Genomic DNA, 13,951 nt, shown 5'->3' on the forward strand with positions numbered 1-13,951 from the left:
CCACAAAGGGCCTTCTGGCTCCTGCCGGGCCTCAGCCCTCGCTACTCGGAGTCCTTTGAAAAAATGAGTTGCAAGCGTTTAAGTTCAAGTATTTCCTTTTGGTCTTTTCATTGCATAACAAACAGTCCTCCTTTCACGGGGGTTCTGTCTACACTTCCAGCAGCTGTGCATCCGCCTCCCGCCCAACCTCCCACCTCTGTTCCCAGCCCCAGCACCTGGCGGGAGACCCAGCCCGAGCCCAGGCTAAGCCCCGCCCTCCGACAAGCCCCGCCCCGCTAAGCCCCGCCCCGCTAAGCCCCGCCCGCCGCGCTCCGCGGGCCCGAGACGGAGGAGGCGTGTCCCTCGCGGCGCCCCGTCCGGCGCTCGCGGGCGGCAAGATGGCGGCGGTCTCAATGTCAGAGGCGCTGCGGCGCGCGCTGTGGGGCCGCAGGGCCGCGGCCGCGGCGGCTGCCTCCGCTCTCCGGGTTCCAACCAGGTAACAGGGCCGCGGGCTCCTTCTGCAGCTTCTCGGCGTCCCTCCGCCTCGGCGGGGCTGTGCGCTGTGCGGGCCACGGCCTCGGGCCGGCGTGCCGGGAGGCCGCGGGGAGCCGGGCGGGCGGGGGACGGCGGCGCCCGCCTTCCTGGGGGCTGTGTCCTGTGGTCGCCGGGCTGGTCTGCGGTGCCCAGAGAAGGGGCGCAGGCTCCCCGCCTCCCGCACCCTCCGTTTCTCACCCGCTGGTCTGTGACCCCGTCCTTACCTGGGGGTGAAGTCACCTTTGACCGTCACCCCGTCCTTACCTGGGGGTGAAGTCACCTGCTGGTCTGTGACCCCGTCCTTACCTGGGGGTGAAGTCACCTGCTGGTCTGTGACCCCGTCCTTACCTGGGGGTGAAGTCACCCCGTCCTTACCTGGGGGTGAAGTCACCTGCTGGTCTGTGACCCCGTCCTTACCTGGGGGTGAAGTCACCTTTGACCGTCACCCCGTCCTTACCTGGGGGTGAAGTCACCCGCTGGTCTGTGACCCCGACCTTACCTGGGGGTGAGGTCACCTGCTGGTCTGTGACCCCGTCCTTACCTGGGGGTGAAGTCACCCCGTCCTTACCTGGGGGTGAAGTCACCTTTGACCGTCACCCCGTCCTTACCTGGGGGTGAAGTCACCTGCTGGTCTGTCACCCCGTCCTTACCTGGGGGTGAAGTCACCCGCTTGTCTGTCACCCCGTCCTTACCTGGGGGTGAAGTCACCCGCTGGTCTGTGACCCCGTCCTTACCTGGGGGTGAAGTCACCCGCTGGTCTGTCACCCTGTCCTTACCTGGGGGTGAAGTCACCCCGTCCTTACCTGGGGGTGAAGTCACCTTTGACCGTCACCCCATCCTTACCTGGGGGTGAAGTCACCCGCTGGTCTGTCACCCCGTCCTTACCTGGGGGTGAAGTCACCCGCTGGTCTGTCACCCCGTCCTTACCTGGGGGTGAAGTCACCCCGTCCTTACCTGGGGGTGAAGTCACCCGCTGGTCTGTTACCCTGTCCTTACCTGGGGGTGAAGTCACCCCGTCCTTACCTGGGGGTGAAGTCACCCGCTTGTCTGTCACCCCGTCCTTACCTGGGGGTGAAGTCACCCGCTGGTCTGTGACCCCGTCCTTACCTGGGGGTGAAGTCACCCGCTGGTGTGTCACCCTGTCCTTACCTGGGGGTGAAGTCACCCGCTTGTCTGTCACCCCGTCCTTACCTGGGGGTGAAGTCACCCGCTGGTCTGTCACCCCGTCCTTACCTGGGGGTGAATTCCTCTTTGCTGTCACCCCGTCCTTACCTGGGGGTGAAGTCACCTGCTGGTCTGTGACCCCGTCCTTACCTGGGGGTGAAGTCACCCGCTGGTGTGTCACCCCGTCCTTACCTGGGGGTGAAGTCACCCGCTGGTCTGTGACCCCGTCCTTACCTGGGGGTGAAGTCACCTGCTGACTGTCACCCCGTCCTTACCTGGGGGTGAAGTCACCCGCTGGTCTGTGACCCCGTCCTTACCTGGGGGTGAAGTCACCTTTGACCGTCACCCCGACCTTACCTGGGGGTGAAGTCACCCGCTGGTCTGTGACCCCGTCCTTACCTGGGGGTGAAGTCACCCGCTGGTCCGTCACCCCGTCCTTACCTGGGGGTGAAGTCACCCGCTGGTCTGTCACCCCATCCTTACCTGGGGGTGAAGTCACCCGCTGGTCTGTCACCCCGTCCTTACCTGGGGGTGAAGTCACCTGCTGGCTGTCACCCCGTCCTTACCTGGGGGTGAAGTCACCCGCTGGTCTGTCACCCCGTCCTTACCTGGGGGTGAATTCCTCTTTGCTGTCACCCCGTCCTTACCTGGGGGTGAAGTCACCTGCTGGTCTGTCACCCCGTCCTTACCTGGGGGTGAAGTCACCCGCTGGTGTGTCACCCCGTCCTTACCTGGGGGTGAAGTCACCCGCTGGTCTGTCACCCCGTCCTTACCTGGGGGTGAAGTCACCTGCTGGCTGTCACCCCGTCCTTACCTGGGGGTGAAGTCACCCGCTGGTCTGTCACCCCGTCCTTACCTGGGGGTGAATTCCTCTTTGCTGTCACCCCGTCCTTACCTGGGGGTGAAGTCACCTGCTGGTCTGTCACCCCGTCCTTACCTGGGGGTGAAGTCACCCCGTCCTTACCTGGGGGTGAATTCCTCTTTGCTGTCACCCCGTCCTTACCTGGGGGTGAAGTCACCTGCTGGTCTGTCACCCCGTCCTTACCTGGGGGTGAAGTCACCCCGTCCTTACCTGGGGGTGAATTCCTCTTTGCTGTCAGTGGTGTTGATTAGGTTTCTGAACAGAAACACAGTTTTATGCATCCCCCTGCTTGGGCGGAACATTTGGTGGGAAGTCGATGTTGGTAAAAATATTGGAAGTTAATTTTTCAAAGGCTGGTGGTCATGCTGGGAGGGTTCCCCATCCAGAATTTTATAAAAGCCTTGAAATAATTCAGAAGTTTCTGTTGTTATTGTTTTGTCTTGAAGCATTTTTTTGTGATGGTGATTTTTCTTTTTCTTTTTTGAGACCACAGACTTCATGACTTAATCCTCCATTTCCCGAATTTTCCTGAATTTATTGCAGCCCTAACAGGACAGCACGGACACATACCCAGCATTCTTATCTGCGAATGATTATTATGTGTTATTGCTGTTTCTAGCTTGTTAGTGTAAATCTGAGCCGGGGCTCATATAGAGTGCATCCTGCCTGAGGCTCAGTGCTGGGAACCAGGAAGGTTAAGATGTCAATTAACTTAGTGTCGTAGGCAGTAAGTACAAAGGGATGCAGAGGGTTAGAACTCCAGTTAGGAAGGATTTTGGGAGATAATTTTTATTAAGGTTTTAAATAGTGGGTTTGGGTGGGGTCATTGGGTTAAGGAGAGGCTTGAAGTGATAGTCCAGAGATATATAGGGTGTCCCCCAAAAATGTATACATACACTTTGAGTAAAGGCGATGTTTATTAAAATGTATTTCATTTTCAAAATTGAGCTGTCAGCTGTTACAGTGTGTGTACGTTTTTTGGGGACACGCTGTATGTATAATACAGAGTCATTGCAAATAAGATGCTAAGACGGGGGGAAGGTAAATGAGTCTGCAGTTAACTGTTCTGCATATGGGGGACTTGACGAATGGAAAGTATTTCTCTGAGGTCAATACTTCACAGGGTGACTCAGAGCTGGGCTGGGGGTGACTCAGCTTGGCCTTGTTCTCCTAGACATAATAAGGTACCCACAGTTGCCTAGACTGAAAACACACTTGAAGGGTCCCTGGTGCAGGGCTAAGCAGAACATGGCTGTCTGCCAGCCATTGAAGTAGCTGAAGTGAAGACATTACATTTGGAAACATTGATGATAATTAATACTGCTTATCCAGATTTAAAGCGTTCCTGCTTGCAGATGTGTTAGGTTTGGAAAGAAAATAAGCACTTAGGTCACATAAGATGACTTTTGTTTCACACTATAAAAGACACGTAAAAGTCAAGGAAAACCAATGTCAAACACAAGTCAAAGGACACATTTATTTGTCCTGTTACCACTTTTTCACTCCAAGAGCTTAAGATGTTCATCTCACTTCCAGGGGAGGGGAGACCCTTCTCCTTAGGGGGACTTCCGTTCATCCTTCAGCACGGTCCTTCCCTGGCACAGAGGGAGGAGGCTCTGAAACGGTTGAATGTGGAAAGAGAACCAGTAATGTTTGGAGAACATTTGCAAATAAATGGTGTGCATTTCAGATGACATGAATAAAGTTAGGGAGGGTAGAGCAGTGAGGCGCTTGTGAGGAGGAGGGTAGTGAAAAAAAATAAGTACCGGAGAAAAGGAACTATCAGTACAAGGAAAGAAGCAGTCAACAGCTATTAACTTATGAACATAATTATCATATATTAGAAAAAGGAAAACAAAAAAATCCAAACACATACACACAAGCAAGAGAGAGAAAACTTACTTGAGCAGTAGATGACTCAGCTGATCCAGTAGCTGCGCCCCTGCTCTGGAGAGAGTCTCAGTTTCCGGGTGCTTCCAGTTCCGCGGACTGGAGAGGGGAACCCTGATAAAGGCCTGCAGGTCCCCTTACTTCTCCTGACTTTCCGAGGGATTGTCCCCTGTAGGTTTAACTATTTAGGATATTAATCTGGAAATGGCACCCCGTTTCAAAATAGCAAGTCTTGGGACGCCAGGCATTTGGCGCAGTGGTTTCGGTTTGTTTCTTTTGCCTATTCGTGTGCACTTATCTCACCGCCTGTCTCCTCCTTCTGGATTTGGACCGAGTTGTGCTCACTGCAATCAGAGCTCCTTCGGGTCCGCAGCAGCTGTAAATGGCGGTGGTGGTGACTAGGGATGCGGGACCTTTCTTCAGGCCTGTTTGGTGCTCCAATCTCCATTCCATCCTGCTGCTCTTTGTTTGTTTTTGTTTGTTTGTTTTTTTGGCATTAGATAAGCAGTGTAAAATTATGAGTCTGCAGGAACCTCCGATGAGTAAGAGGTCCTAAGGTTGGCAAGGGTTCTGTGTACATCACACCGTTAGGGAGAAAAAGTCTCAGCTCACATTTGAGACACATTTAGGACATTTAAAAGCAGGGGATTGGCTTTCCTTCAAATAGGCTGGGCAAACAGTCCTCTCCGAAGGGCAGCTACTTCTGCTGCCTTTGGGACATATCAAAGCCAAGTTTTCTGAGCTTGAAATGTTTTTTAAGTTCTTTCTAATACTTTTCATTTGGCTTATTTTCCTCATTAAAAAATACTCATAATTAGTTGGTTTGTTTCATCAGTAGCAGTATTTTTGTTGAGTAATTCTTAGGAGAAGTAAATATTTTAATACTAATAAATATTAGAATAGTGTCTGGTACATTGTAAATCTTACTTAAATAAAACGTGAATTTATGTTAATTCAAGCCTGAATATTGTTCTTTAATCTTGGTGACAGATTGGAATATTCGCTTCCATTCCCTGTGACAGGATGGATCACACACCGCCGCCCACGGGCCCGTGGCTTGTCCCGGCCAGTGCAGTGCTGCGGGAGGCAGGGCCGGTGAGCAGCAGCCTGAGGGCGGCCCTGTTGTGCCCCGTCTGGCTCCCCTTTGCTGTGAGAGGGACACATCCTCAGTCGGGCCTCCTAGCCCAGACCCTGCAGTGAGGCGCACGCAGCAAGGCAGAGCTGGCTGACCCCGTGGGCTGTGTGCAGTATAAAGTGACCAAGAAGTAAGCCGCTGTCGTCTGCCACGAAGGCGTTGGATGGTTGGTTGCCTCAGCTCACAACCTACACTGACTCTTTGTGCACACACCTGGACTGATGTGTCAGTAGTGAGGTCACAGGAAAACAATTTTTATACTGTTACTTATTTTTGTATACTTCCTGGCACCCAGTGTAATGGCTCGCACTTAACAGGTAAATGCTTATATAGATGAGTAAATACATATTTACAGATGTGTGATTGTGAGGGAAAGGAGGAAGCCATAAACGGTATTTCTATTAATAGCCGCAACCGTGAAAGCCACGTAGGTACTAACCTACATAAATGTGAATACGAAATATCCCGACACCTCCTCTTTTCTAGCTATTTGCAGTGGTCTAAGTTTCCTGGGCTGAGGTGGTCTTATAAATAGATTGTTTTGTGCTCGTACAGTATTGCCTTCGGCAAGTGTCCTGACTCCCCTTTTGTATTCAAATTAAAAGAGGTGCAAAGGAGCTTGTTTGGAAATGGGTACTCATGAAACATGAGAGCTTTGGGAAATAATAGTAACTACATCTGATTATTAGACTTGCTCTCTGCAAACGACTGTGCATGAAGTTTTTAAACGTTTATAATCCCTGGGGCGTAGTGGAGAAAGATGGATCACCTCCGTTCCCAGGTCATACACATCAGCAGAGGTCTGTGATTGGTGTGGGTTGGATACAGAGTCAGATCATTTCAAATGGAAACACTTCTAGAACACATCATATCCCTTAGTGAAAGTTGAGAATCATTTTCATGGCATTTATTCTGAGCACAAATTAATAATAGCAGCTAACATTTATTTATTTCTTATTGCGCATTAGCCACTGTGCTGAGGACTTTACCTTCCTTATCTCCGTCTCTTCATTTTTTTAGACTAGAGGTCTGGTGCACGAAATTCATGCACAGCGGGGGCGGGGGGGGGGGTCCCCGGGGGTCCCCTCAGCCCAGCCTGTACCCTCTCCAATCCGGGACCCCTCGGGGGATGTCCGACTGCCGGTTTCAGCCCGATCCCTGGGATTGGGCCTAAACCAGCAGTCAGACATCCCCCTCACAATCCGGGACCGCTGGCTCCTAACCGCCTCTGCCTGCCAGCCTGGTCGCCCCACGCAGCCTGCTGTTTGGTCGTTTGGTCGTCCCTCACTAATCCCCCTGCCGGCCTGGTCGCCCCACGCAGCCTGTTCGGTCGTCAGTCTGGTTGTTTCGGTCATGACAGCCCCTGGCTTTTTATATACATGGATGAGGAAACATACCGGCGAAGCAACAGATTTTTCAGTTTACAGGCATACTGTGTTTTATTGTGCGTGGCTTTATTGTGCTTCACAGATGTTGTGCTTTTTACAAATGGAGGCAAGGCCTTCCACCAGCAGAAAGATCACAACTCGCTTTATTGTGAGATTCGCTTTATTGCAGTGGTCTGGAACTGAACCCACAATATCTCCCAGGAATGCCTGTACATTACTTGGAAATAGTCTGATTTAGCAGTCTAAAGGAATATGTGGACTTGTGCAGTGAGAAATATTATGTCTGAGAAAGGTGAATTAAAATCTCAGTATCGCTCTGATTTCTTTTCCTTCTTTTCCTTTTTAGTAAAGTATGTTCTTTGAAAGACTGTCTGCTCTTTACTTTCCCTCCATTGTTCCCTTTGTACAGCGAGTCTCTGTTTTTGTTTGTTTGTTTTCCAGTTAGGATTTTTTTCCTGTAAATTTTGTAAATATTTTTGGTGAGAGACTTTCTATAGGTGACTTGAAATTTATGCTTTCTCACCCTCCTAAACAAAATCCATCCAGTGATGCATCAACAAGGTGCACTGAACATGATTTCCTGTTGTCTTGCCCCGGTGGTCGTTAGGACAAACACTGTATTCTGTCAGTGTTCTGAGTGCTTGCGTCTGCTGTTTGATAGTGTTTCTGGGTCCTGCCTTGACTGGTCTGCTGCCCCTCTAGCAGTTTCACTACCCCTGTTGATTTATCATGGGTTTGGATATCAAGCAAGTAACCCTGTTGGAGCTGTGTGTAAAATGAAGTAGGGCTAATGAAGCTCTGTTGATGGCCGAAGTTTACCTTGGGATTAAAGCCTTGGGCTTTCTTAAGGTTGTCAGATAATTACATATAGCACATAGCTCTTACTATAACTTCCTTTTTAGTTACACAAGAGTCTGATGGAAACTGACTGTACCTGAATTACTCAGTGGCCACATTTTTCATAGCTACTTTCATCTAAATATTTAGGTAGTGGAGTGAACTGTTTTAGGCCTTTTGTCCTTTAAGACTTAAAGTTGAAGTAATGGCACAAGAGCAGAATTCTATTTCAAATCCTCCTTCTGTTAGGAGTATTGTGATGAGTGAGTAAAACCTGAGGTTCCTTAGGACTAGTTAGCTGCTCAGATGTGACCCTTTCTTCCTGCCTTCCTCAGTAGACTGACTTTTTCCTTTATGGGAATCATGTTCCATTCGTCTCAGGGGTTTTTAAACCCTTGCTGTGCGCCGCAGTCACCTGTTGTGTGCGTGAAAATTCAGGTGCCGTGGCCCTGAGATTTGTATGTTGGTTCGGTAGGTTTAGGTTGAGGCTTAGCTTTATGGTGATTCTGATGGGCAGCTAGGGCTGAAAACTACGATTTTTCTTTTTTAATAGTTTCCATGCTATATCTTGAAGGACCTCAAAATGCATTTTTCCTTGGGAGAGGGGTGGAGATTTCCAGAAACAAACAAAAATTCTACCATTTTTGCATACTTTCCTAGTCTAAATTAAGTTTTATGCTTTTCACCCATGCACTGGATAGAGGCTTTTTCTTGGAGAAACTTTCCTTTGAGGCAGGGCAGGCATTTTGAGAATTTTGGAGAGAGCAGGCCATGTTTCTCTCTCTCCAGAGACTCTCCCTCGTTCTTCCTTTTGGAAGGGCTCAGGTTTAATACAGCGCAGCTGTTGAACTCTGCCCTTGGAAGTTTAAGAAGAAAGTGTTTTACCCTTTAAAATGGAAATGCCTTTTTTAGGGAGGTGGTATTTGGTGGATATAGTTCTCTAAGAAAGTTTCATGCTTTTCTAGAGTTCTTTTGTTTCATTGATTTCTTAGAATTGTTTCACATGTTGAGAGCAAAGTCTTTGAAAGTAAAGATCTGGCTGCTTTTGTACTATGTTTTGCTGCCCCCCTAATAAAGCTAGAGGAAGAGTTTATTTCTTTGTATTTTCTAGGACTCAAAAATATGTTTTTTCCCTTTATTCAGCCACTCCATACATAAGTAAATGGACCTTGAATAGGGTTTACTAGACAAAAGATTCTGTTCTAGATGACTGTTCAGCAAGCCATATGCTTCTCCTAAAAATGTCAGTCTGTCTTGATGAGCTTTAAAGTGAATGCAGATGTTCTGGCTCTTTTGAGGACTACCACTCTTTGTGTGAAAGAGCACTTCTTTTTCAGGAGATTTCTTTAAAATGCTTACGGAAATTTGCATGAAATTACTTTTATATCTTTTGTCTTTTAAGTCTAATGAAATGAGATTTAATTAGACATTAGTAATTTAAACTTAAGACCATCCTTAGTACAAATGTGATGTAGAGGTTTAAATAGTTCTCAATATGTTTTTTGTTAAGATTTTATTATTTATTTAGTCTTTTTTAAAATTGGGAACTTAAAGTGCTTTATAATATTTACTTTTACAAAGTGAAAGGTGATATTTTGGCAGGAAAATATATCTTTTATGATGTTCAGTGTTTTCTACTTTGGTAGGTTAACTCTAGAAGTTAGAGTTGATAGATTCATATAATGTTGGAAAAATTTAGGATCATCCTGTCCCACCTTTATTTAATGCAAGAATCTCTAGAAATTTCTGCTGCTTGATTATCTAGCAGTTGAGGAATATATTGTAAATTTCTGGTAGCCCTAGAAATCCCTCTATACTTGTATACTTATTGGCAAATAATGTTTCCTTTTAATATTACATAGAACAATTCTGACCGCCCCCCCCCCCCCCCCCATGCACATGTCAGCCCTTCAGACAATGGAAGACACTAGTCATCACTCATTCTTCCTCCAAGTCTGGGCTCCAGACTTAGCATGTCCAGCTCATTTACCCTTTATTCATGACCATATTTCCTAATGCTTTATCTCTCGGTAGTCCTTAGAATGTATTCTATTTTGCCAGTATTTTTCTTTGAACTATATATATAATTTTCTTGTTAAGCTTTGCAAGTTCTTAAAATGTTCTGGATACAAGTCCTTTGTTATATATATGGTTTGCAAATATTTTCTCCCAATCTGTTTTTTTCTTTTTGTTCTTTTAATAATACCTTTTACAAAGTAAAAGTTTTTAATTTTGATTAAGTCCAGTTTACCAGATTTTTTCTTTTATGGATTATACTTTTGTTTTCATATATAAGAACTCTTTGTCTAATCTTAGACCATGAAGATTTTTTCTATATTATCTTCTTGAAGTTTTGATGTATTATGTTTTACACCCAGATCTGTGATCCATTTCAAGTGAATTTTTGTATAAGGTATGAGATTTAAGTTGAGGGTAATTTTTTTGCATGTAGATGTACACTTGTTCTACTACTATTTATTGTAAAGACTGTCCTTTTCCCATTGAATTGCTTTTGGACATTTGTCAGCAATCAGTTGGCTACATCTGTCTGGGTCTGTTTTTATATTCTCTACTCTGTTCCATTGATTTAGATCCCTTTGGCAATACCACACCGTCTTGATTACTATGGTTTTATAGTAAACTAGAAGCCCGGTGCACGAAATTCGTGCACGGCGGGGGGTTGTCCCTCAGCCCAGCCTGTACCCTCTCTAATCTGGGACTCCTGGAGGGATGTCCGACTGCCCGTTTAGGCCCCATCCACCAGGATCGGGCCTAAACGGGCAGTCGGACATCCCTCTCACAATCCAGGACTGCTGGCTCCCAACTGCTTGCCTGCCTGCCTTCCTGATTGCCCCTAACCGCTTCTGCCTGCCAGCCTGATCACCCCCTAACCACTCCGCTGCCAGCCTGGTTGATGCTTAACTGCTCCCCTGCCAGCCTGTTTGCCCCAAACTTCCCTCCTCTGCCAGCCTGGTCACCCCTAACTGCCCTCTCCTGCAGGGTTGATCACCTCCAACTTCCCTCCTCTGCCAGCCTGGTCACCCCTAACTGCCCTCTCTTGCAGGCCTGGTCCCTCACAACTGCCCTCCCTTGCATGCTGGGTGCCTCCCAACTGCCCTCTCCTGCTGGCCATCTTGTAGTGGCCATCTTGTGTCCACATGGGGGCAGGATCTTTGACCACATGGGGGCAGCTATATTGTGTGTTGCAGTGATGATCAATCTGTATATTACTCTTTTATTAGATAGGATAGAGGCCTGGTGCACGGGTGGGGGCCAGCTGGTTTGCCCTGAAGGGTGTCACAGATAAGGGTGGGGGTTCCCTTAGGGTGTGGGGCGGCCTGAGCTAGGGGCCTGTGGTGGTTTGCAGGCCGGCCACACCTCCTGGCAACCCAAGGGGAGGCCCTGGTATCTGGAATTTATTTTCCTTCTACAGTTGAAACTTTGTAGCCTGGGACAGCAGCCATTTCTGGGGCAGCAGCCATTTCTGTGGCAGTTAATTCACCTTCTACAATTGAAACTTTGTAGACTTAAGCGGGTGAGCCCGGCCAGGGTGTGCGGAAAGCTTTGCTTCCCCTGTTACCACCGGCAACCCTGGCCTGCTCTCTCAAGCTCCATTCTGCCGCCATTTTTTTGAATTTGTTTACCTTCTATAATTGAAACTTTGTAGCTTGAGTGGAGGCTTAGGCCTGCAACGGCTATGGAAAGCTTGGCTTGCTCTGTTACCTGGGAAACCTTGCTCTCTGTGGCTGTAGCCATCTTGGATTGGGGTTAATTTGCATACTCGCCCTGATTGGCTGGTGGGCGTGGCTTGGCTAGTGGGCGTGGCTTATGTAGCAGAGTGATGGTTAATTTGCATATTACCATTTTATTAGAGAGGACTAGAGGCCCAGTGCATGAAATTCGTGCACAGGGCGGGTGGGAGGGGGGAGTCCCTCAGCCCGGCCTGCACCCTTGGGGGATGTCCAACTGCTGGTTTGCAGGAGGCGACCGTAGGCAACCTGCGGAGGGGGGGTGGGGGGGGGACTCACCAGCCGGCCCTGCCCCCTGGTCGCTGTCGCCAATTGCCTCCCAGCATCGAGCGTCTGCCCCCTGGTGGTCAGTGTGCGTCATAGCGACTGGTCATTCCCCCATTCAGTCAATTTGCATATTAGGGTTTTGTTATATAGGATATGTATTGTAATTGAGTAGCTGTGATTCTTCCAATTTCCTTCTTGTTCAACACTTTTTTAGCCATTCTAGCTTCCTTGCCTTTCTATTTATGTAAATTTTAGAACAAGCTTATCTATAGCTATAAAAAAAATCTAGGTGGACTTTGAGTGGCATTGCTTGAAGGTTATAGATTAATTTGAGGAGAGTTGTCATTTTAAAAACTTTTTATTGATTTTAGAGAGGAAGGGAGAGAGAGAGAGAAACATCAGCGATCAGAGAGAATCATGGATTGGATGCCTCCTGCACTTCCCCCACTGGGGATCGAGCCTGTAGGCATGTGCCCTGGCCTGCAATCTAACCATGACCTCCTGGTTCATAGGTCGACACTCAACCATTGAGCAACACCAGCTAGGTGAGAGTTGTCCTTTTTACTATGTTGGGGCTTCCAATCCATAAACATGGTATGTCTACTGACAACTATATTGTTTACTCTGTTCCTCTATTACTCTGTTCCTAGGGTTATAAATAACTCATTTATTGGAATTTGCTTTATTCACCAATATGCTGAAGGCCACGACAAAGGATCAGAAACTGAGTTCTCTTAACTCCCTTAACTGTAATTAATAATAGAAGCCCTCCAGGGAGGAGGTGGTTCCGTCTGTAAAATTCAGTGTTTAAAGAATTCGTGATGGCAGAATACGTTTGCCCTGTGTAGTTGGCCAGGGACTGTGTGTGAGTCCAATCCCCCAGCAAGCAGGACCTCCCTACAGAGCTTAGTTTGAGAAGGGAACAGCTGAGGCTAGTGGCCTGTAACCTAGATGCTCTCCTGTGGGCGGGCATATGTCTTCTCTTCACTGATACTGCCTAATGCTTCACATCAGAGACTTTTTCCTGCAGCTCCTTTTAGGCACTTTCTCCCGCCCCGCGTCCCTGACTGACTGCTGTGGGGGGCCTCGTCTTCTGTCTTGTTAGTGTGTCCCAGCCATTTCAGTGCACAGAGAGCGCTGGGATGGACGCAGCTGCCTCTGAGGTCATTGCACAGAGTTCAGCTTCCTCGGCCCTTACTGAGCCTTAAACATCGTTACTCTGTTGCTGATGAAGCTCATGATTTAAGTATACCTTCGGCACTGCTTGTAAGTGGCCCCTCCTTGGGGCTCAAGTTTTAATTTTGGTGCCAAATAGAATCTTCTGGCTTTGAGTTCAAACTGTTGATGTGGCCAATTCCCTTAATAATCTCTTACTATTGTCTTTGACTCTAGCTTTGGGAAAAACTGTTTTCAGAGATTTTCTATTAACTCCTGACATTAGCCATGGCTGTGTTAGCTTTCTCATACTTGAACTACTCTGTTGGATCCTTCATATCAGTATAACATCATAGTTAGGAGCACATGTTTTGAAGTCAGCCATACCAGCATTTGAGTCCTAGCTCTGACATGTCCTACCTCTGCCTACTTTGAGTCTGTTTTCTGTTTTATAACATGGACATACTAATCTGTCTCATACAGTCTATAAAGTCCTGAGGGCAGTGCCTGGCAGATGCTAAGTGCCTAATAAATTGTAACAATTGCATAATCATCATTATCCTCATCATCCTCATCATCACCATCACTATCATCATTACCACCACCACCACCATCATCATCATCATCCTTTCTTTTGTGGCTTCTTTTTTTTTCTTCTTTCTCTTTTTGTTCCTTTCTTCCTTCCCCACCTTTTCTTTCCTTTCATAATTCTTTTCTAGATTCTAGTTCCTCTTTCTGGATTATCAGAGCATCTTGGATTTTTTTTCCTATTTACGAAAAGTATTTTATTCCTGAGTCTATAAAAGAAGGATCCGCACCTGGCTTTTTCCAGATTGTGACCTCCCATGCACTCCGCAGTTCCATGCCGTCTATTTTCAGCATCCATCATTCTACCGAAATAGCTTTCCTCAAGGTTGACAGTGACCCTGTTGCTAAATGAATAGACTCTGCTCAGTCCTTCTCTGGCGTGACCTTTGCAGTCCAAAACGAT

General features: G+C 47.6%; 1 protein-coding gene across 1 annotated transcript in view; it reads left to right on the top strand.

The window, feature by feature from the left end:
• The first annotated feature begins 339 nt into the window (after positions 1–339).
• Positions 340–13,951, top strand: part of NDUFS4 (NADH:ubiquinone oxidoreductase subunit S4) — a 68,226-nt gene continuing 54,614 nt past the window's right edge. Inside the window, exon 1 of the mRNA XM_079791642.1 lies at positions 340–475. Coding sequence (XP_079647768.1) covers positions 378–475 — 98 coding nt within the window. The 5' untranslated portion in view covers positions 340–377. The remainder of the gene's footprint in view (positions 476–13,951) is intronic.

This window comes from Cnephaeus nilssonii (genome assembly GCF_951640355.1).
Source record: "Cnephaeus nilssonii genome assembly, chromosome: 2".
Classification (NCBI taxonomy): Eukaryota; Metazoa; Chordata; class Mammalia; order Chiroptera; family Vespertilionidae; genus Cnephaeus; species Cnephaeus nilssonii.